The 23,758-nt window shown below is 42.3% G+C and overlaps 2 protein-coding genes across 2 annotated transcripts; both read right to left on the reverse strand.

The window, feature by feature from the left end:
* Positions 1–1,752: 1,752 nt before the first annotated feature.
* Positions 1,753–8,410, reverse strand: brf2 (BRF2 RNA polymerase III transcription initiation factor subunit). The gene is made up of 4 exons (XM_041960523.1): positions 8,151–8,410; positions 4,675–4,734; positions 4,224–4,545; positions 1,753–3,036 (listed from the first exon to the last, which is right to left on the reverse strand). The coding sequence occupies exons 1-4, from the start codon at positions 8,296–8,298 to the stop codon at positions 2,256–2,258; spliced, it is 1,311 nt and encodes a 436-aa protein (XP_041816457.1). The 5' UTR covers positions 8,299–8,410; the 3' UTR covers positions 1,753–2,255.
* A 791-nt stretch (positions 8,411–9,201) lies between these two features.
* LOC121622921 (trichohyalin-like) lies at positions 9,202–22,333 on the reverse strand. Its single transcript, XM_041959994.1, has 8 exons — positions 21,865–22,333; positions 14,988–15,415; positions 14,631–14,884; positions 14,475–14,591; positions 12,892–14,435; positions 10,784–11,644; positions 10,266–10,380; positions 9,202–10,126 (listed from the first exon to the last, which is right to left on the reverse strand). The coding sequence occupies exons 1-8, from the start codon at positions 22,215–22,217 to the stop codon at positions 9,920–9,922; spliced, it is 3,879 nt and encodes a 1,292-aa protein (XP_041815928.1). The 5' UTR covers positions 22,218–22,333; the 3' UTR covers positions 9,202–9,919.
* Positions 22,334–23,758: the final 1,425 nt, after the last annotated feature.

A 23,758-nucleotide genomic window follows, 5' to 3' on the forward strand; every position in this document is an offset into this window, starting at 1 on the left:
CCTTGCTTGTGAACGACTGAGCCTTTCCAGGATGCTCCTTTCATACCCAATCATGATACTGTCACCTGTTACCAATCAACCTGTTTAATAAACCTGAATGCCTGTGTGTCTACAATATTTAATGTTGTATATTCTGTATATGCTGATAATTTGTTTTATAGTCTGACCCTTTGCTATGAAAAAGATGAGCCCTCAAGGGTGTCAGCTTTCCTGTAACAAACCGATGAGGAAAGAAATGTAAAATTACCTGGAAAATGTCAGATAAGAATTGAGCGTGATGAACAAAGTGGAGCAATATTGGAAATAAAGATCAAATGAGACCGTCAGTTCAAATTGTACCAGGAAATTTTTGCTGCAGGCGTGATTGTTCTCCGCCAGGCCAGTGCGGTCAGAGCTAATCCTCCTGTGGTGCACCTTCTTGGAGCCTTATGGAATAAATTTAATTCATGAACTTGCTCCCCTGGGCTTTAATAATTTTTTATAGCCTGTACAGCTGATGAATAGGCAGCTTAGTATATAATTCATGATATCATTCTTTCTAATTGTACATTGGTTGTAAAGAAAATGAAACCATTGTAGTGTGGTGTTTGTTTGGTTCTGTGCTGTATTCTGTGTTCTCTGCTCTCTTGTTTCAATGCTTCTTGAGATTCCATACAAATATGTGACTGATTTAGGTTGCACAACAGTCCTGAAATAATTTAAGTATGCACACCTTTTACCATTGGGTTGTCAAAAACAAGTTGGTTGGTTGTTTTCATTCCAGTTCCATTATTTACTTTGCATTACAGCTGTCATGTCTCTGGTTCTGTATTCTCTGTATGCGTATTTATCTCCTCCCTGCAGGTGGACGGGACAGATCTATCACTGCAGCGGTGACAACTTAACAAAGTCAAGTTTGAAGTGTTACTGTCACTAAAATTGTCCTCCTCCACAGCGGTGTGGATGTGAAATGTGTGCCTTTATTTTTTTCCCAGCAGTTTTCTTGCATATTCTGTCCTATTATTGACACCGACTTGTTTGTAAATTATGTGTATGATTTATGGTGATCATTTGATTTGTAGTCTGTACTAACAATACACTGTGGAAAATGGTGAAAAAACTACAGAGATCGAATGACCTCTCTGCTTCAGATCAATGTAAGTGCATGACTGGCAGGACATGGAATTAAATTATATCCAACATGGTCAGAGTGCGACTGCACTGCTGTATTTACTAACTAACAGGGGGGAGGATTGAAGTGTTTTCTGCATATCAACTCGACCTGCTGAGGACATTGAAACACTGTGAGAATTTATGGCTCTCCTTGGTTGTTTCAACATTCTTGGCGCTGGCAAACAATGACAAATTTCCTGTAGTTTAATAATGTTAATTCAACAGTTATTCACCATGTGAAATAAGCCCAATTTAGCAAACCACTATTTCTGCTCATCACATTTGAATTTCTGATCAATAAATGTGTAAAGTGCTGCAAAACCTTATGTGATCACTGGATTCACTGCATATATTCTCCTGAATTTGTACACTGCAGCAAGTAACAATGACTCATAATCTATTACCCTAGAGGTAAAAGAGGTTTTTACTGTGAAAATTTGGATTTTAATGGCGTAATCAGTCACACATAATGTTCAGGATCATTTTCAGTGAATTTATACACGAGTAGTAATACCCTAAAACATCTTGTAGGCATTATGAAACTACTAATGAAGACATTTTGATTTTTCAGACGGGAAAGCACAAGTGTTACTGATAACATTAAAAAAAAGAATCAGTTCTATTCAAGTGGCCCAGGAAGCCATGCCCGTGTGACAGTGAGCCAGGAATACCAGGACTGAAGCAGCTAAATGGGATTCAGCCATCATTCATTTTTACATCATTCATTTGTGACATGTCAAAGTGTTTTGCTATTATAAATGTGTGTGCAATCACATTCACTCATTCTTCTATTTCCTTTTCAATCATTTCCTCACACGGCCTTTGAGATGTGACCAATAATATCATTTTTTTTAACCACTTCAACACAACTTTATTTGCAAGTAAACAGATTCTAAGCAGCAAAATAATGACCAGATACAATCTGTTACTGAATAAAAGTAAAAAGGTTGTAGCATCTTTTAATATGAACCAAGTCTCCAGTGGAAATCAAAATACCTCCATCTTTACCTCAAAAACTGAAACTGTATTTAAGCTTTAACATCTGTTTTTGCTGATATAACCAATAACCAAAGACACAAACATCGCTCTCTATACATAACTGGTTATGACTTCTCACTCTCAGACAATATCTTCTGTGTCAGAGCAAAATCTCGAGCTTCTTGAGGAGTGCGGATGTAAGAGTCAATTTCACTGTCCGTGATTTCCTCATCGCCGGTCACATCCTTGAGCTCAGGCTGCTCCACTCTCCTTTTTTTAGCATGAATCACACACGGGGGAGCAAACAGCACTCTCTTCCCCCAGTTCGGTGCCGGATCGTGGCTCTCCTGGGTATCACCGTGCAGCTCAGGTACTGTGCATGGATTGTCAATACCATCTACTGGCCCCTGGGCCTTTTCAGCATTAATTTCCCGTTCTTCCACTGTCTCGTCCTTTCGAGAGTCTTCATAGCTGGCCTGACACTCTGCCAGCAGAGCATCCTCATGCGTTCTCAAAGCCCTCCTTAGCAGGGCGTACCTGTGCTTTAGAATATCCTCCACCTGCTGAACTACGTTATCTGGCGTCACTGCTTCACTGACCCAGGGAATCTCCTTACCCAGCTTACACAGCACCTCCTTTATCTCAGTTATTCTTTTCAACGCAGGCTTGTGCTTATTCACTTTGGCAATCTGACAGAATTTGTCCAGAGAGCATTTCAGGCGGTGCTTATTGGGCTTCAAGGACTGCCAGGCCAAATAGATCGCTGCCATCATAATGGGGACGGGCTTTCGGCCAGTCACAATCCAGGTATCTGCTGCCAGCTCTACCAGGGCCACGGCACGTTTCGTCAAGTCCCTGGAGTCCTCAGCCAAGTCTTCGGGAACGTGAAGCAAGCTAATTTTATACCTGACGGAAAGAAAAATATTCTCAATAACTATAGACCCAATGCTGAAATGTTTCTAGAAACAGGCCCACCAGAGCCTGACATGTATCATTGAAAGCACCTCTTATGTATGATTAAGAGCACTGCTGGTTTTCTATTCTGCCTGGTAGCTTTCCAGATAGACACAACTCGAAATCAACCAAAACAGAATCATCTCTGTGACAATGTGACAATTTGTTAATAAAAGCTAAATAATCTTGTCTAAAGGAATCAAGAGAAACTTACAGTTACACTGGGACAGAAAAAAATCTACAGCAGGTTGTAACATGACTTTAATATGAGTATTAGAGTCTTTTATATGTCAGATGAGTGCTGCTGAATACCTTGTACAGATTTCACATACAAGCACCTGCGCTTATTATCCAAGAAAACGTAAGCAGTTACATGAAATATGAGCCAATAACCTGATGTGTTCCGAAGCAGCAGCTGGAGTCCAGCAGGGACCTGGTTTTCTCCAGACAGCTGAGACCAGAGCTCAGTCATGGCATCAGAGGGTGATTAAAGCTCAGTGGGCTTTATGTAAATGATGTGAAAGGCAGCCGCTTTGCTGATATGGTGCAATCCCATTCAGACCATCTGAATAAACATAAATCTGTTTTGGGACGCAAAGATTAGGGAGGTGGACGTGCACTGATCCTCATCAGTGGAAAGGTGCTTCAGATGAAAGAAATCACATGCACCACGTGAGTGCTTTACATAGGAACACAAAGTTAAACGGAATTGTTAAGTTTATTGGTTAGACTGGTAGATCCACTTAACCAATAAGGTGAACATATGACTCGAATCAACCTATTATGTCTTCTTTTTCAAAAAAGCACAAATTTGTTCTCATAATACTAAGTCTTAATTCTCAAAATATCAGATTATTTTTTTCTGACAGTAGCTGCATACATTTTGTTGTATGAATTCATTCTTTTTTATTTCAGGCCAAACGTGGCGAAAAGAAAACTTGTTATTTATTTATTTCAGACAATAAAGTTACTTATTTATTCGACTCATCTGTGTAACAGAGAAAGATGAGGCTGGATGCTAATGTTTGGTTCAGTCAGCTGTTATTTAACCTGTAACTCTGGCCTGATTAATGGTACTCCAGTGAAGCCTGGCATGATCCCCTCAAACAGAAACATTCAGACCAATGTTCTTCACTTACTCCTGACTGTGGGCCTCCATGATATCAGTGACGTTGACGGTCGGAGCCTCAATGTTGAGAATCTTGACCATCTCTTGATAGACCACTCCCACCACCATCGGGTCGGCATCTAGCAGGTAGCTGATGGTTCCCATAGTGATGGGCCAATTGAGCAGTCTGCAGCTTACAAGCACACAGCAACCAGCCAGGACTTCTTTCTTCTGGAGGCTCACTTTGATGAAACTTTCATGCCGATAAGCCTGGTTGTAATACGTCTGTGAGAGATCCTCAATCTCTTGGTGGACCCTGAGAATCCGACATATGGCTTTCACACGCTGCAGACCTACAAAGACATAACAAAGATATATGAGCATGTGCATGTGAGCACAGTGGGATTAAATATATATATAGAAAGCTACTGTGTAATAATATCTCTAACAAGCAAAAGCTCCCCTTGAAGAGAAGATCTCACCTTTTATTAGATTTGTACACGGCTTTTTGGTCACAGCTGTAGTTTGGCTGTAGCTGACGTCTGGAAAAAAAGCACACAGAGTCAAGGCAAAGACAAGGACATGGGATAGCAGTTTCTTCAGTACTATTCATGTCATTTAAACGCTGCCAATTCAAAATTAAAATAAAGAAAATCACACCACTTCACACTGTTTCATTGTGTGTCAATTTCACATTTGTCACATTTCCATCATAACTCCTAACCACACCAGATAAATACACACCATGTCCGCCACAGGCTGTGGCACTGCTCTGACCTGGCCAGGTCAGTGATCACTTTGAGACAAGCCGCATTGCAGACATGTTTCTCCACTTAGTTGCTGTAAAACTGCTCACTTGAGCTATAAGACTCACTAAGATCACTCATCTGATTCACTTTACACAAACAGCACAGATCACTATTATTGCATTAGATGGAGCAGTGGACAGCGTAGTGCTGACCCCAAGACAAAGCAGAGTTTTGAAATTTCCTTTTCAACCTTTTGACCCAGAGCTGGATTACCAGCCGGACAGCGTGAGCAACTGCTCCGAGGCCCCCAAACCCTCAGGTCCAGTTGTTAGTTACCATGTGTTCATTAGATTAATTGTACGTTTGTTTGGACTATGCAACATTAAACTAACAATTTTGAAGATTTTCATGTACTGCTTAATGAGGTAACACAATGGTGGTTGAACCTATGGCAGAAAAAAAAATGCTGTATTAAGTTACTGATATTGCAAACTGAACATTTCCTACTGCTGCAGCTCCACATTAAAAGAATTTAACACAAGTTGACTTTTACTATTCAGTAGTCACAGAAAATTCAATGTGTTTGTCAGCCATCTTACCACTTAACACCATTGTTAATCAAAAACGCATCTGCAGAAGAAGACGGTCATTTTTTGAGAGCAGATCAGTATTAAATATTTCAGGGAGTAATGGAACAAGAAAGAGCAGCCACAGTGAGCTGTTAGATGAAGAGCTGCAGGCGACAGGCTGCACACAGCCAACTTCTCAACAAGGTAACCGACAGCTGTCTACAGAATCATGCCACGTGCAGCATAAAATCAGATCACAGTTGCTCACAGAATGATGGAAAAAGTTCAATTACGGCCTGTCTTCTTTATTAAAATGACCTTAGTTTTTTTTTGCTGTCCCCAGAATTCTATGACCTGGAGTATTAAAGTGCATTCTGTTTCCACAAGTAACTACAGGTGTTGCAAAATCAACCAGGACTGAAACCTCAAGACGGGTCCTGTGTTACTACCTGTCTTCTTGAGGGTACTTTGGCTAAATCTACATTTTGTATACATATCCCTAAATAAATGTGTGTTTACCACTAACTGGGTAGTAAATGGGAGCCCGTAGCTAATTTTTGCCTCAGAGGCCCCGGTCAGGGTCACAAAACCCTATTTTCTCACTTACCTCTAGCCATGCAGATAGTTTCAGATTTTTTTTCCCCGGGTTTTGAGATATCTGTCTCTATAATGTCTGCCTCCACCTCAGTAAAACGAAGGTGAATGGGATTTGCTTATGGTGCTCACATTATTGAAAAATGATAAATAGCATCATGTCTTTGCAGGAACAGTGCTCGTGTTACTCTTTGTTTCTACTGAAGCTCTGTATGTATGCATCAGAAGAATAAAGCCAGAACAACACATAGTGACAACACTTCGTGAATACAGTGAGGAGTGTTCAAGCTGAACAAAGAACATTTACGGTGAACATTCTTCCAAAGGTTTTTCTTTCAGTGCATTCCATACTGTCCTCACAAAGGCCTTGTTTTGAAAAGCCTGACAGCCTGGAATAATAAAACAGCATGGATCCAGAAATCATTCTTACAAAGACTAAAGCTGGATGGTGAATGGTTTTATTGAACTTTCAGATATGTTACTGGGCAGCAAAGCTTACAGTACTTGTTACGTGATACATCCATCTTTGACATTCCTCCATGGTTACAAATTGAATCTAGTTCCTGCTCTTGTGTTTGCTTTCTGCTCTTTTGTGTTAATCAATTCCCGTGCACACCCCCAGGGCCTGTCAGAACCCTGTGGTTTTGCATTCCTTGAAAACGATCTAAAACAATAGGGATTAGTCTCCATTACTATTTATGCCCAAAATGCAGCCAGCTACCTGTTCTGAGCCTGTCTCATAGACAATGCATTTTAACATTGGCTCAAACAGGTTTTGCACATTAGGGAGCTTTATAAAAAATAATTTTTTATCAAATTGAGAATGAGTTCAACCAGCACACAATGTTTTCGATTACCTACAAATTAGACACTACAAATTGACTAAATTTTCTTCCCTGCCACCAAAACCATCTTGTGATTTAATCCTAGAAATCAAACCAGAGCTTAAGGGAATAATTTCCAGGCGTTACAGTGCTGTATCTATGATATGGAAGACTCGTCACTATCAATGATACAGAAAAACTGCTAAAATGGTTTGGAAACCAAAATATCTGAAGTACTCGAATGTATTGACTCTCCACCTATTTGTGTGAGGCATGGCTTTATTCAATCTAAGATTGTACACCGGCTTAATATGTCTACAGTGGAGCCTTTAAAAATTCTCTCATATACAAGCAAGCTCCTGCAAGCCTTTATCACACATTTCATGTCCCTGCCTAACAGCATTCTGGTTGAAGTCTATTCAGAGATCACAGGTCGGACAATCTTTTCTTGGACTTTTTGGTGTGTCCAAAGTTTGCAGTTCAACAGCACAGCCTACTCAGCCCTTCTGGCAAGGCGTCTCATCTCTTTGAATTGGATCCTTTGGCAGCTGGATTTGCAAGTCATGCATTTTGTCATAATAGAAAAGATAAGACACATGCAGCAAATTAGCAATGTTGGGCTGTAATGTTGGGCTGCAATCAGCCACCTTAGAAAAAAAATGAGATTTGGAGTTCACCTTTGAGAAAAACCTGAATTGGATTATATACCAGCAGAGCTAGATAAATCAACCAATATTCCTTTAGTGCGGACATATTTGTATATTTTGTTGTTGTCTGATGAGTAAACCAGATATTATAGGACAGAAATTCGAAACAAGGTTTGAGATCAGGTTAGTTTGTCCACCAGAGAGCACTGATGGGTTCATAACTATAAAAAAAAGTCCTTCTTACTGTGTATGTTGGTCACTATTTAGATAACAAACAAATCTTAGAGGTTTAAAGACTGTTTGATAACTACGAGTCCTTTTTTCCCCTCAAAGATTATATTTTGGCATTTTATATTAAGAACAAGCATTAGGCTCAGTGCACCATTGTGTTGGATTTATTACTAAAGTTTAATGTATAGATAATTTTAAGATAGACAAAACCTGTGTGATAAAAGTATCTCGAGTTAAGACTAAGAATATTCTTAATAACTCGAGTGAACCGACTCTTAATGATACCTCCAAGTGTTTTAACAGGACAGACTGCCGTGAGGCCTCCGTATCGTCACGGTTCGTACCTGAACCTCCGACCGGGTCATTGGCCAGCACTCCTTCGGACACCACGGAGCCGCAGTCCACGCACACCAGCTGGGCCTGGCAGTACAGATCATCCTCTACGACATTTGATGAGCCGCAGCCCGGGCAGCTCAAACCCGCACGAGACATCTCCCGAATAAACTGCCGCCGCGCGCGGACAGCGGAAATATAACTAAAGATAGGGATATATAACAGGTGGTAGCTTAATCTGAAACTAACTGCAAAACACTTGCGCGCTCTGTATCCGCTTTGACAAACCGTCAACAGTTGAACGACCAATGAACGTTGCTGTCGCTAGTCTGAGGGGGGCGGCTAAAATGTGTCCGGGCAGCCTCACTGTCGTCAATGTCGATGGTTCCGCTTTGTCCTCTCAAAAATATACAGTACAAGCCAGTACACGTGAGACGTAGAAATATGACTACTAAGATCCATCGCCACGGACCCCAGCCATTCGGGCCATAGACTGTTTGCACCGCTTCCATAAGGAAAGCGGTACAGGAACATCCGCACCACCACCATCAGACTGAGGAACAGCTTCTTCCCCAGAGCTGTCAGAGCTATCACCCACTGCAGCCCCTCACTGGAGTGAGAGACTGTGAGAACTATGAGTCACTGCACACTGCACTTTGTCCACCTTCACCTCCACCTTCACCTGCACCTTATGTATACTTAACATTTAAGCACACACACACACGCTTACCTACATTGTTACCTGCATTCAGTGTATACATTTTAGAGTATAAAATTTGAAATAAGGCACTTCATAGCTGATTTGGAGGAAAATGACCCAAAAAAGGAAATGGTGGACATAATGACCTTTCAATGCAATGTCTCATGCTGCTAGTCTCCTTAGCTGATGCAGTGCTGTCCTTATAAAGCAAAGCAGGTTCTGTTTTCTCAGATAAAAGGACAAGAGATTACACTGATTCAGCAGACAGACTGTCTCCTCTTAGACTGTGACCTCAGTGAATACAGTGTGTCATATTTAGGGGAAATTTCCAAAAATAATTAAGAAACCTAAAATCATCTTGGAAAAAGCAACTTTTTTCCACAAAAGATTTTATTTTGCACATGTTAATACCATAATGCAGTAATTTCAGTACAGTGCAGTAATTCAGTGTACATCATGTTAATAGTGTAAGCTGAGTAAAGTGCCTTTTGGGGGTTAGTAGAATCATGTAAACTTTGACATTCAGTACAAGAGCAAGAAACTTCTCATAATCTTCTTCTTCTTCATAATTAGTGCATAGTTTTGACAGTAAAATAAGGCTCTTCTTCATACTGGAGATAACGCCAGAAGACAGGAAGCTAACAGTCAATAGAAAAACAAATAGTTTAATTTTTTTTTTGTTTGTTTGTTTGTTTTTTAACCATTAATGAAGTCTGTCATGTAGGCAATATTTAACATGAATAACTTGTAAGTAATTTCTGGAAAGAATTTTATACTCAAGATGAAAATACAAATACACAAAAGAGGTTGTTTCAATGCTACATATACATACTGTAGCAAAGTGTCAAGAACATTACTTAATATTTAGAAAAATGTAGAATATCTTTTTGTATTCAATAACATCTTTGATTGCAAATTAACATAATACCCCAACTGAAAGGCTGAAATGGCAACAGCCTCTGCAAGATTTATTTTACAGAATATATTCCAATCTTCATCATTATTCATTTGCTAACATGTTGTTCGACCTAGTAAACCTCAGCTTTTGCACTGGGAATAAAGTGCCAGCTGTGGATCCACCTAGACAGGATTCTTCAGAGAGTTCATGGACATGAGAATACTCGGTTTTTCTTCTATGACTCGCACAAGCAATTTGTCAATGTACTGCTCCAGCTCTGATATCTTGAGGTCTCTCTCTGAGAGCTGGTTTTCCTGTCTGAGCACTAGAGCGATGAGCTCCTCCTGTGTCAGCTGGGAATATGGCCCTTTCAGCCCAGTGCCATTTACCTGTGAGAGGACACAGAACACAGAGGATGTAACACAAATACGGCAAAACCTTTAATGGGAAGATTCAAATGTAGATGGTATTTGATGAAATAGAAAATCCTTTAACCACTACAAGGTTTGTTTGTGGTTTGTGAAATACCTTTGTTTTCTCCTGAACTTCACTGTGGATTCCTCTGGACTTGTTATCTATTTCCCCTTGAACGGCTGAGACAGACTGCTGTCCCAGAGGATTAAGAGGTTTCACTGGTAGAAGCCTGCAATGGCAGAGAAAAAAGACTTGAATGGAAGTGAAATTAAATAAAGTATTGGTGTGTAAGTAAGATTCAGTTATAAAGCTGTTTGTGGGATGTATGTTTCATTTCAAGATCAAAGCAAGTTCGCAATCATGAGTCGAACAGAGTACAGTTTGTATTTACGCTGCAAGCTCATTCATCTGCACCGACCGTGATAGATATAACGCAATCAGTGATACAAGCAAAGACGAACGAGTATAAATGATGAAAAATAAATGAGGGTGAATCATGGAAGATGTGCAGCATTATGGATCATTTTATATTTATGAAAGGCCTGATGTTGGGAGCTAGTGGTGTGTGATCGACACTATATGAAGAGGATGAGTGATAATAAATGTTCTGCTGAGGAACTGAGCTGCCTCACCGGCGTGGAGTTGCAGAAGGCCCCTCTTTCTTCCCGCCTCCCTCCTCCCCGGCTCTCTGCACCGTTGCATGCTGGGACTCTTGCGCTGGACTCTCAGGGACAGGCTCTGGGTCACATGGGTGGGTTTCACTGTTATCAGGCACGGCCACACCTGTATCACCTGTAACATCGCCTCCTTCAGTGTTTCGCTTGATTGAAGTACTTGAAGTGGCAGCTGTCTTTGCAGGAAGCGGGGGGGCACGGGCGGTCTTTGAGGACTTGATTTTTGCCTGGGAGGCTTCATCTTTATCAGCAGCTTGTGACATGGGTGGAGGCCATTGCACTGAACCAGTGTTAGCTGCCGCAAGCTCATGTTCATCTTCATCTTCATCGTCTTCAAACGGATTTAAACCATAAACAATCGGCTCTTGTTTTGCCTTGGAGGGAAATTTATTGGAAACCTTGCCACCAGAAGACGAGGCTGTTTTGGGTCCAGATGATGGCCCTTCCTCCACAGAACGAGGTCTAGACGGTGCAGGGCGTTTACTGTGTTTGGCTACATTTGTTGTTCCTTTGGTGGCACTGCTTTGCGTTAAGCTCTGGGTGCTCTTTGGGTCTGTGGGAGGCCTGCCCAGAGGAGCGATCATTTGCACCGAGCGCTGAGGGAGAACGCTGGCGGTTTTCACATCCTTGTCTTTGCCCTGCTTGTTAATTTGTGCCAGATGTCGTGCAGATTCGTCCTGCTCCCTCTGACTTTGTCTCTCAGCTTGATTTCTTCCTGGTGGCTGAGGGGCCGGTCGCTTCTCCCGTTGAGTGCTAATAAGATCCTTTTCATCAGTGGAGGCGGCCTCGCTACCCAGCGATGACACAACAGATTGACTCCTGGAAATGAGACAAAGAATACATGACACTGAAGCAGATTCAAGCATTTAATTGAAATGAGTCTCATAGGGAAGAAAAAACACACTAATGGTGCATTCAGATATAAGACGTGCTTCACTGGCCTTATATAATCATCTAAAACAAGCCATCGAGGATGTTAAAAAGCAGCAGAAAGATATTAAAATGTGTAAAACCTTGTGTTGCCAAATTAGATCATCTGTTAATTTTCTTCATTGTTGAATGTACCGATCAAATCTCATCCTGACATCTCCTGAAAATTACCTCCATTGTCACTCAGAGTAATTATCCTTTGTTTCATTTTCAAGTCATATGACACCTGATATAATGATGCAAGACTGTGCAACGAGCCCCCAGTCTCACCTGACAAAAGAAATACATCCGTGCTCACAGGCGTGTTTGTGTCAGCACGCTCATCCCAGCTCACACACACACACAAACAAGCACAGAGCCATACAACTTTCATGACGGTGTCGGCTTCAGGCTGCATTTAAAAGAGAACGTCTGAGACGAAGTGTCGCGTCTGTCTGTCGTGACTGAAAACTAGGAGATAAGCATCAGATAACCTTCTGCACATGGAAATGACTTTATATCGTGTTCATCAAGCATTCAAATATAGTCTCAATACCTCTGTTGCCGGTCTGTTAACTGAACTCCAGCTAGTTTAATCCTGTTACACTGAGCGACAGCCACAACCTTCACTGTGTGTTTCATACAGGCTTCAACTGTGTGAAAAACCAGCTGGTTTGTACAGAAAAATGTCAACCCTCTATGGACTGATTTGGCCTGTCCAACACTTTGGTTCACATTTTAATGTACCCATCAGGATTAATTGGAATCACTTTGCTGATCACTAACTTTTCATTTAGCGCCACCATCAGATCAAAAATTGAATTTGTCCAATACTTTGATTTTTGACCACAGACTGTATAAGCATGGATGTAGACTGCCATAGATTTGTGAAGAGCCATTGCGAAGCTCAGCGACAGTGGCTCCGGCCCTCACCATCTCTGTGTGCCTGACTCCGCCTAACTCCCAGCTAATCCAAAAATGGGCAAAGAGGTGGAGCTGAGGTGGGCCAAACGACACCTAGCGGCTAGCTGTCACTCAAAGCGACCACAGCCGTAATCATGCATAACTTTAAGCCTTGATCTAATGTAAAATGATGCTGTTTTTGACTTGTGTATCACGTTGTTCGTGACCCATCATGTAGAATGACTTGAACTAACCTTTGTTTTACAGGTGAAACTGTGTCCGTGGCTCCAGCAGGTGAGTTGGGATCTTCGTCAAAAGGATTATTTGAGAAGTTTTCATCAAATGGATTCATAGTGACTCCTGCAGCACTCTCCGCTTTAGATTTCATCTCTACAGCTTCGTGTTTTGTTTTATTTTCTATCTTCTCCTCTTCCTCTGCATTTTTTGTTACTTTCTCCAGCTTCCTGGACGGCTCTTCAGCTTTTTCCTCCCTCCTAATCCTCTCCTCTTCCTCCCTTTTTATTCTCTCCTCCTCTTGTCTCCTCCTCTCTTTCTCCATCTGAATCCTTTCCTGCTCTTCCTGTCTTATTCTCTCCTCTTCCTCAATTCTTCTCCTCTCTTCTTCCTCTTGTCTCATTTTTTCTTCTTCAATTCTCCTCCTTTCTTGTTCCTCGAATATCCTCTTTGCCTCTGCCAACTTCTCCTGCTCTTCTTCTTGCCTCCTAACACTCGCCTCCTCCTCCTCTTTCTTCTTCCTCTCTTCCTCCTTTTTAGTTTTCTCATCTGCTTCAATCCTTTCCCTTTCCTCTTCTAGTTTCCTCTTTTCTTCTACCAATCTCTGATATTCTTCCTTTTCCCTCTGAGCCTTTTCCTCCTCCTCTTTCTTAAACCTTTCCTCTTCTTCCATTTGCTTCCTTTGTTCCTCTAGCCTCCTCTTTTCCTCACGCTCTTCTATTTGTCTTCTCACCATCTCCTCTTCCTCTTGTTTCCTCCTCTCTTCCTCCTTCTTAATCCTTTCCTCGTCCTCTCTTTGCTTTTTTTCTTCTGCTTCCATTCTCCTCCTTTCTTGTTCCTCCAGTCTCCTCTTTTCCTCTAATTTACGCTCTTCTTCTCGCCTCCTAGCCCTCTCCTCTTCATCTTGTCTCCTACTCTCTTCCAGAGCCATTTCCCCCTCTCTCCTAATCCTTTCCTCTTCCTCTCTTTTCCTTTTTTCCTCTTCCTCAATTCTCCGTTCTTGTTCCTCCAGTCTCCTCTTTTCCTCACGCTCTTCTATTTTTCTTTTCACCATCTCCTCTTCCTCTTGTTTCCTCCTCTCTTCCTGCACCCTCTCCTGCTCCTTCCTAATCATTTCCTCTTCCTCTCTTTGCCTTTTTTCTTCTGCTTCTGTTCTCCTTCTTTCTTTTTCATCCAGTCTCCTCTTTTCCTCTGCTAATCTTTCACGTTCTTCTTCTTGTCTCCTCCTCTCTTCCTCATCCCTCCGAATCCGCTCCTCTTGCTCCTTTCTAACTCTCTCTTCCTCAATCCTTCTCTCTTGTTCCTCCAGTTTCCTCTTTTCCTCTGCTAATCGTTCCCGCTCTTCTTCTTGTCTCCTCCTCTCTTCCTCTGCTCTCTCTTCCTCCTCCCTTCGAATCCGATCCTCTTGCTCCTTTCTAACTCTCTCTTCCTCAAGCCTTCTTTCTTCTTCCTCCATTCTCTTCTTTTCCTCTGCTAATCTACACTCTTCTTGTCTCCTTCTCTCTTCCTCCATTCTTTCCTCTTCCTCTCTTCGCCTTTCTTCTTCCTCTAGCCTCCTCCTCTCCTCAGCCAACCTCTCAGCCTCCTCATCTTGTCTCCTAACCCTCTCCTCTTCCTCTTCTCTTCTCCTCCTCACCTCCTCCATCCTAACCCTTTCCTCTTCCTCCTGTCTTAGTTCACCCACATCCTCTTTCACATTTTCTGCATCAGCCATCTTTTCCTCCTCTTCTTCCTCCGTCCAGGGTGAATATTGCCTCACTGCCCTCAGTGAATCAACAGATGGAGGAGAGCTTTCGGGGACGTCGTCCATGGATCCGTGGCCTGAACTGGCCAGACTGTAGTTTGATCCGATGCGAGAGGTCCGGGCCTGCGGCTCTTCGCAGTATATATGACTGCCATTGATGCACAGGTTACTCTGTTCTGGAGCGCCATGCTTTTGGTGACCAGAGGAGGAATCTTTGCTGTCTGAGCTGCCCGAACGTTTGTGTATCTTGAACTTGAACTTCTTTTTACCTGGAAGGACATGGCAAGTTAACATGCATGTAATGACAGGGAGAACAAGAGAAAATAAATGAAATAATAATGATTGAGTGGATTAGAAACCGCTGCTCCTGACCTTCAGAGGGGTCCACATTTAGGCCAGATGACTGGCTGCCGCTCAGCGAGGAGTTCTTCGCAGGCAGAACTGACATGGACTGAGACATGTTCCTCTGCAGGTTAGACTTGGGAGAAAACAACGACTTCATCTTAATTTTCTTCTTTTTCTCGTCCTTGGCAGCAGCTACGTCCCCCTCCCCATTTCCCTCCTCCTCGCTGTCTGTCAGAACCTGACTGAAGGACGGCACCACCGAGGACGCAGAATCCGATTCCTTTTTCTTGCCGCGAACTTTGTCCTTGAACTTGCCCAGGCGGGATCTGGACTTGCCGGCAGCAGAGAGGTCAAACATGCTGGCAGTCATGTTGTTTCTCATGAACTGGATGTCCACAAGCACATCTCCTCTGTCTTTGTCTGCCTTGCCAGTCTTGTCCAGCAACTTAAACCATCTGTTAAAGAGAGGCATCTCATTTAGAATGACATATTTCTAGGGCATGTTGACAGATACATAAACCCCAAATGTGTGATTACTTGTGCAAACATCATTTCATAATGAATGCTTCTAGAAAAACACAAGTTCTATATATTATCCTGGGTGTCATTAACTTCTTGTGTCAGTGTTGGATCTTTAAGGTTAAAAACACTCTTAGACCTGCAATAACTGATTTTTCATCACTTGGGGGCATCGGGAACAAGGTAATATGGCAAACCTTTACACATCCAGCTGACACTGGGAAACATTAACATTGTTTTTCTGGCCACCTGCCAAATGTGAGTCCAGTATTCAATTTCCTTTAGCTCTGTGTTTGATCTCCACCAACTCCTGAGAGGAGTATCTCTACTCTTCAGCTGCTAAATGCTCCATTATGTACACTGGCTGGTTGCTAACTGTGTCTGTCTGCTGTTTGGTGCTGAGCAGGCAGTGAGAGTGAACAAAAAGTTGAGGGTCTGACAGTTAAACAATGAGCTGGAACTCATTATAAACTCAACTGGAGCTGCAGATTCATAGTTCTCCGTAGGTTCATCACTTTCACATTGCCCCATTGTTTTCACAGTGTCATTTGACATATTGTTACTCTAAAAATATTGACTATAGCCACTTTAAAAAATGAGGATTGTCATATTTAGGGCATCATGGTGATATCAGTCCAGGATACATTAAATTCTGCAGGATAGACGTGATTAGGTCTCTGAAGCATGGCTCCCTACATGCTGTTATTCACCATGTCATCTACTGAATGGTTTAAAGAAATCATAGACTGAGATCATGTACAGTATGTGGATGTTTAGTCCTCTTCAGTTTCTTTGTGGAAACTATGATCCATCCAAACGGAGGGTGACTCAACCGCTGCTTGAATGTTTTTGGAACGTCTGTGATCTAAGAACAAGCAGCGGACTGACGACGAGGGAAAGTTTTTCTTTAATAATAATCCTGTCCTGTCTGTGGTTGCTGCTTCTAATGTGGGGAATGTATGAATGTTTGCTACTATTTATGTTGAAAATGTTTCCATCAGTTTTACACAGCCTTCCTGAATGTTCCTTTTCCTACAATGTCTCACATTGTACTGGAAACCAGTATAAACACTGGTTACAGCCTCAAACAAGCAACTTAAAATGTCTTGTAATAAAATGTAAGTTGAGAGAGACGTCCACTGAGACCAAGTTTTGTCAACTTCGCGTTGCTTCTCCACCTGCGTCACAGTCCAATACTGACAGCAGGGTCTCAGAATAAGCAGAATAATTTAAGAGAACAACAAAAAAGGAGCAGTCAGCATAAAAAGTGCCTATCAGGCAGAAATCTGAGGTCAGCTCGCCACTGAACAAACAACTCCAACCGAGATCTGGATTCCTGGGGAAATGAGGAAATGAGGAAGGGGCCGTGTGTGCATTTCTGTGTGTAAAAAGAGCATATTTCTGTGTTGCTGCATCACACTGATATGTGAAACAAGACAGTTACCTTCAAAATGAACAGATTTGCTCAGAAAGTTGCTTTTTAAAACAGAAGAATGTGGACGCCTTTCTCAGCATTGAGATAGAAATGTCACGTTTTGTGTGTATGTGCCATAAACTGTTTTCTTTTCTCTTCATTCTACATGACACCTCTCCCTGCGATGCCTCTGATGTGCATTATAGACTCGACTGAATACTAAGCCTTCCTCTCGGTGCTACTGAATAAGATATGTTCTTGAGAGTCACCCTCCTCCTCCTCCCTCAGGAATGCTTCAGATGTGTGGCACAGACAAATTAAGGAGGGAAAGGCCTTTTCCTGGAATTTGCTAAATGGATGAGACTGTTGTCACAGCTCTCCTACCTTCTACTGCTGTTGAGTAATGAGATGTGATTTGCAAATTTCAGGCCTTGACATTAAAAATATTTCACTGTGAGACTGCATGATTTGCTTGATGAACGTCCTTCAACAAAACACTGCTTGACAGAACATGCATTTATTCATCGTGCAAATCCAGTGAGGTTTTAATTCATTTTTAAGTGCTTATAAAAATGGCAGTTTAAGCATGCCAACTTGGCAAACTCTCTCACCTTTGAAACTCGTATTATGATGCAATAAAACTTTGCAGAGCTGAGAGGAACTGCAGAATCTGCTTTTAACTCTCTAGGTGTATGACTCTGAGAATCCACTCTCACACATAGTGAGTCATGTAATGCATTGTTGATATAAAAATACTGATTATGGCCATTTTAAATTATATTGTTTCACAAATGTGTTTTTGTTATATTTGCGATTCTGGTAAATCTGTAAATAAAAATGAACAAAAACAGTACATATTTTGTATGATATGTAGTAGTATAGTACTAGTAATCATATTAGTATGCTATACTGTACTATAGTTCAGGCACACTAAGCTATGCTTCTCTGATGCCGACACATGCCACTAACAAATATGTCCCATGTGATCGAGTGAAAAAGAGAAGAAGTAAGGTAGTTCAGTTTAAACAGAAGGGAAGTTGCAAAAGGGTTTGGGCGTTAGCTGGTTGGGGTAATAAGCAGTGTTCAGGAGGAGGAATTAAAAATGCCTTTTGATTCACAATGCCTGAATGATGATGATGATGGTGATGATGATGCCCTTAAACCCAGTAATCTCCATGTGAAGAGTAGAAACCGTGCTGCACGGATAATGCATGACTCAACGTTTTGTAAATCTATTCCACTTTCTGCACACACACATCCTTCCTTGTGAAGCCTGAACTACTGATAAGACAATGCCCGGAGTGGCTCGAGCCTTTATCACAGACCACAGCTGTGTGAGTGGGAGAAGAGCTGAGCGAGTAAAACAGCTCAGCGGTGATAACGTCCAAGGACCAAAACTGTCCGGGGCTTACGAATCACTCCAGAGAAACCAAACTGAAGGCCTGTGAATTGAATTCCCTTTCCAGTGGGTGTCACAAACCAGTGGGAAAACCCTGTGTTATTTTTATAGCTTGAGCACATGTATGCTACCCTTACTTAAGGTTTCTTAATGTACATACATTATAATTCACAATCCACAGTTCCAGGGTCCTGCTGTTGTTCATGCTGGTTCACTTGCTGCGTCAGTTGAATAGAACAGAGCCATCATTAATGTTAATGTTGCTACACAGGATTTCCCTAAATGTAGTGTACATGTACAGATGCCCTCTCAATCATCACTTATGACCCTGTAGAAGTGTGTGGTGGTGGTGTATTCATCTTCTTATTTTGCTGTTGACAAGATTTTCCTTGGCTACACCCTTTGGGGAGTGGGTGTGTAGCCCCAGCCAATGACAGCGTGCAGGTGAGGTCAGTACATTATAAAAAAAGGTAGCGACCAGACGCCAGACCATAGCAGTATGCAGCCAAGAGGAAGCTACAAAAACAGAGGACACAATCCTGAAAACAATCCTGCAAAGGATACTTTTATGACCAGAGCTTTTCCTTCTATGACCAGTCAAAATGTCTCATGTGAAAAAGACCTTTGATGACCTTATACTCAACACAATCAAGAAGTCCTTACAGTGTTCAAAAAAATTGAGCATATTTAATGCTTTGAAAAGTGGACAAACTCCACACACTGAGCAAGGTCATATGATACAATCCAAAGAAAATCCATCTAGAACAACTACTGATGGGGCTTATGGTGCCTGCAGCCATTGGCCTGTCTCAATTAAATAGTCAAATCAAAGCAATCATCCAATCATAATGTGACCAAATACTGAAGTACATCAAACACAAGTGCTAATTCAGATGTCTTAAAGGTGAATTTTATAAAGATATCTCCTACGATCCAGTAACTACAGCAGTTTCTACTCATTCTGCCCGTTTTCACCTGTGCTGTCTAAATGATACTAACAGTAGTGCCTTCTTTTGCAAGCAGCACATGTTAAAAAAAAGTAAAATGTGGTGGAATCATTGCTTCACTGAATTCAGCAAACACCACAGACTTTAAACAGTAGAGCCGTTGTACAGGCAGCTGGTGGGACATGTTTGTCTTTTGGGGGGTCAGTATATTCACAGTAGTCTTGCTCAGAAAAAACTGACCTCGCTTGACTGTCTCTGTTTCCATCACTGTTTGCTTTTCATTGATAAAAACAGGCAGGAATGCGAGGCTACGGTTGGATTTAAACCTGAGAGGCAAGGTGCATTCACCGTGGACTACAGCAAGATCAACAGAAAACAAGCCAGGTATTTACTCAACACCAGCTAAAGCCTGTCTCAGAGAAAAACTCCCATGATAAGAAATCCTCATAAAACTCATGCATATATCAACATGCACATTTTCTGCAGAAGCGCTGGACAGACACCTGGGTCTGATTTTTGAATGCCAAAAAGAGCAGATGGGATCAGCGAGAGAGATAAACACACTGCAAAACCCAGAACCACGCATGATTGAGCATGCTGCATACAGCCAGGTGAAGTTGGCGTGCTGAGGGAGTTGGACACTGGCCAAAGCAGAGACGCAGGCAGAACAGTATGAAAAGTTATTTGTGACCACATTTTAATCACAGCTCATTTCACGCTCTCAAGTCTCATTTCAATACGAATTTCTCACTGTCGACAGTCACAGCAAACTTTCAAGCAGGTTGACCGCTCGTTCTTCACTGGATAAGGGTTTCTATGGTGAAGAAAACACGGGCAGTAATGACGCACAACATCAAATCAAGCCTTGGTGTGGACGAGATCAGAAATCATTCAGAGACACAAAGACATCAGACAGACCAGACACAACATCACACAACCTCGACACAGGTGGAAGAAGGAAGTGCGTGCGTGTTCGTGCATTCAGACAAACAGGGCGGCATGCAGTCTGCTTTTGTATAATACCGGTCACACGGTGGGGGACTAAAATACTTAGCAGCTTAGCAAAACAAAATATTTTCCACTGTTAATGAACTGCAGACATGGCCGACGGGTGTTGCATTTCAAATTTTGAAGAGTATGTCGCAGCAAATGTTAAACCTTTTCTTTGACTGAGAGAACAGCATACTTTCTGCTTGAAAGGAGCAGGTATAATCATGGGTGCTGAGACCATACAGGAGTACCAGCCAGGCCTGTGAAACTTGATCACTGCCACTATTGGCACAAACTCAGGGGAGATGGGTGTGCATATTTTGTACAGTAAAGACAGGCATCACCTTGATTACTTCCCCTCCTGCTTATAGAGTAATTATAATTTAAAGCTTGTTGTTTTTATCTTATTGAGTCTTATTTTGAGGTGAACTCTGGGTCCTCTTTGTGGAATCTCTCTGTCGCCTACAAGCTCAGTCAGTGAAAGACAGAATCCTTTGACTCACATCTTTCGCCTGACTAAGTAATGCTGATTGGCATCCTTGAAGGCCGCAGCCGAGGGAACAAATCCCTTAAGCTGCAGTGGAGCGAGTGGGCAACATTCACAAGTCAAACCCAGCAAAGCGCCTCTGTGTAGTGATGCGTGGCTGCGTGTGAGTGTGTGCGCTCGAATACCTCACCTCAGTGGGAAAAAAAGGTGAAAATATCACACAGGGAAATCATACTCGCGTCCAAGAGCCTTCACAAAAAGCACAAATGAAGGGAAACTTATTCAAACGGAAAAACTAATCCACAGTCTTCACAGATGCCGCATAATTTTATTATTGGAGGAAAAACATGGTTTGTAATTTATAAGGATTTCACAGGGATTGTGGAGTTTTGTCCTGCAAAACCACAAAGCCGCAAAACGACTCACAGGACCAGCAACCAAGAGCTGTTCCCCTGCACAGATTGCAATCAAAAGTAAGTCGGTCTTCATTGTGCCTCCCATGATTTCCTCATTTACATGCAGCTGAAAGGGAAGACTAACATCTGCCAGAGAATTAGATGTTGCACATGCATATAACACATATCGTGGGGAGTGGGAAAAACTGGGAGCTGTTGATGTGTAGAAGCCCAGATTCCTTAAACATACTGTACATAGTGATCATGTTGGTAATTTCAAAAGAAGAAAAAAAATTGTTTTAATTATTATTATTATTATTATTATTATCTTAAACCAGCAGTTTTTCTTTTGACTTGTGTTCTGGGTCGGCGGCAGGGTCATTTGATTGCTCCGAGACACTTCAGCAGATTGATCACCTTTGTCTCACCAAGAGACAAGCTCAATGATGCCCCCCTTTCTTACACCGTAAGCTTGAAGGCTATTAATGGACCAATTAATTAGTTGATTGGCAGAAATATTTTGTATGTAATCATTTAAATCTCATGTGAGCATAAATGGCTAAAATGAATAAAATTTTTGATTGCCAGCGAAGCTAAAAGACATTTTTAGACTTTGGGATCTCGTAGTAGGAGTTCGGCTACGTGCTGACGTAGATCACAGTTAATCGACTAATCGAGATAACAATCTCATCTTTTCACATGTTTTTTAATTATTATTATTATTATTCAAATATTGACCCTCTGCGCACTTACTCGGTCTTGTTGCGGGCTCTGTCCTCACTGAGCTGCAGCAGGTTGATGACAGCCTGCCCCAGCAGTTTGTCTGGACCCACCAGGGCCCGGTGCAGGACGTGGACACGCAGCGTGGAGCGCTCCGTGCCTCCCCCGCCGGTCTGCTGCAGCTGCGGCAGGTCGAAGGCGGCCTCCTCCTTCCACACCGGTGCCACGCTCTTCTCCACCACCGAGGTCTGGTACCTCTCCTTGCCCACTTGCATGACCGCGTACGCATCGTTGGTGCCGCTTTTCCCCTTAATCCTGAGGCCTCTGGCTTGGAGCACAGTTACCTGGACGCTCGTGGGACACCACTGCTGATCCGCCAGGGACATGCTGACACCGCCTGTTGCTGGATTAACACCGCGCAGAATTTAAATCCAAACCACAAAAAGCGGCGGTGACCACCATGAGCGGACAGGAGGGAGGAAAAGTTTTCCACCGAGCTTCGCTGAACTTGAGGAAACAGCTGATTGGGCGTGGTTACACCGACAGGGGGCCTCGTTCAAGACAAGACACTCCCCCGAAGACAAAAGACAAACATGTCCCTCCGTTCACACCGCGACAGTCATTGACAGGAGCCAGCAGGACACACCTGATCCTTGTTGACACCTGCCAGAGCGCATCAGCATCACCTCAGCTGCGCTCATAAAGACAAGGCTGACTGATTGATTCGGGTGCTTAGTGATGATGACATTTTCTAATATCCGGTTCCATGGCTGGTTTTGTCTTTTCATTAAAGATGTGTTAATGCAAATTTCAGTGTGTCCTGTAATAATTTGAAGTCTTTCTCCTCCTACCTTAACAACCTTTCTGATCTCAGTCTGAAAACATGAGACTAACGCCCTAACAACTGTCTTGAGGACAGGATCCCTTACAGGCCGGTGACAGCTGATAGGGCTCTTGTGGTTGGATTCAGTTCCAAGTGCAGCTCCAGTTTGAATCTTAATCAGGCTCCGTGCAGAGGCTCTGCATGGATTTCATCCCACCTGCAGATCAGGTGGACTGAATGCTCTCCCTTGAATGTGTTTGGTTTTGTGTCTGCTCCAGCCCATGCATGGACCCTGCGTTCTCCTCAATACGAGCTTGAATTAACCCCCAAATTCCATAAACTTTACAAGATACTTATGTAAATTGTATGTATTTAAGGCAGTTACACAGCCGTCTAAATCAGTCTGCATATTGATCTGTATGTTTGTAGTTGATTAAAATGTTCTGTGCCACAATGTGCAGGATGGTTCACGACTGAACACTGACTCCTGCTGCTCAGGAAAGGGAATTAAATGAACACCGTTTCTGCTCCTTTGCATCACTCTCAATCCTAAATTCTCCAAAGACTTTCCGGACAGCCTGAGAAAAGCAAAACATACATTATCACAGCGTACATACCACGCCTGAAAACTTTCTTGTCTTTCTGGTGCCTGGCAAAGATTAAAGTTAAAGACACATATAGGGCCTTGAGCCAATTAGCGCAGTGACGCACGAGCGTTGGCACTGCCAAGAGTGTCTGTCTGACTGTGATGTAACCACCGTAGTACTAGGCACTGAAAATAGTCTTAATGGAAGTGCACCTGTTAAAAGAAGTGCATTTCGAATTCATTACAAAAAGGTCAGAGTTTTTAAAGCAGCATATTTTAATCAGATACACAGCAAGCTCACATGGCAATAAAATGGAGGCAGGAAAAACATTAAGGTCACAACAGGACTTTGGTCTGTGAACAATTAGTTTAAAAAAAGACAAACTGATCTATTAGCATTTGTATGTCTCTCACTGTTTGACCTTCTCCAGTCACGTCATACACACATTGTCAATAAATATAGATTTTACACTGCTAAAAACATACACATCAAAACAAAACATACATAATATACATAC

The sequence above is a fragment of the Chelmon rostratus genome, chromosome 19 (assembly GCF_017976325.1).
Source record: "Chelmon rostratus isolate fCheRos1 chromosome 19, fCheRos1.pri, whole genome shotgun sequence".
Taxonomy (NCBI): Eukaryota; Metazoa; Chordata; class Actinopteri; order Chaetodontiformes; family Chaetodontidae; genus Chelmon; species Chelmon rostratus.

What these genes read in the sequence shown, in the direction of transcription:
- brf2 (XM_041960523.1), bottom strand. Translation starts at nt 8,298, where the DNA reads ATGTCTCGTGCGGGTTTGAGCTGCCCGGGCTGCGGCTCATCAAATGTC. An exon ending in TGACCCGGTCGGAGGTTCAG is followed by an intron (nt 4,735 to 8,150) that starts GTACGAACCGTG and finishes CTTTTTTTCCAG; the next exon opens with ACGTCAGCTACAGCCAAACT. An exon ending in ATGGAGGCCCACAGTCAGGA is followed by an intron (nt 3,037 to 4,223) that starts GTAAGTGAAGAA and finishes TCTTTCCGTCAG; the next exon opens with GTATAAAATTAGCTTGCTTC.
- LOC121622921 (XM_041959994.1), bottom strand. Translation starts at nt 22,217, where the DNA reads ATGTCCCTGGCGGATCAGCAGTGGTGTCCCACGAGCGTCCAGGTAACT. An exon ending in GAGAAGAGGAAGAGGAGAGG is followed by an intron (nt 14,436 to 14,474) that starts GTTAGGAGACAA and finishes AGGTTGGCTGAG; the next exon opens with GAGAGGAGGAGGCTAGAGGA. An exon ending in AAGTTCAGGAGAAAACAAAG is followed by an intron (nt 10,127 to 10,265) that starts GTATTTCACAAA and finishes GTCCTCTCACAG; the next exon opens with GTAAATGGCACTGGGCTGAA.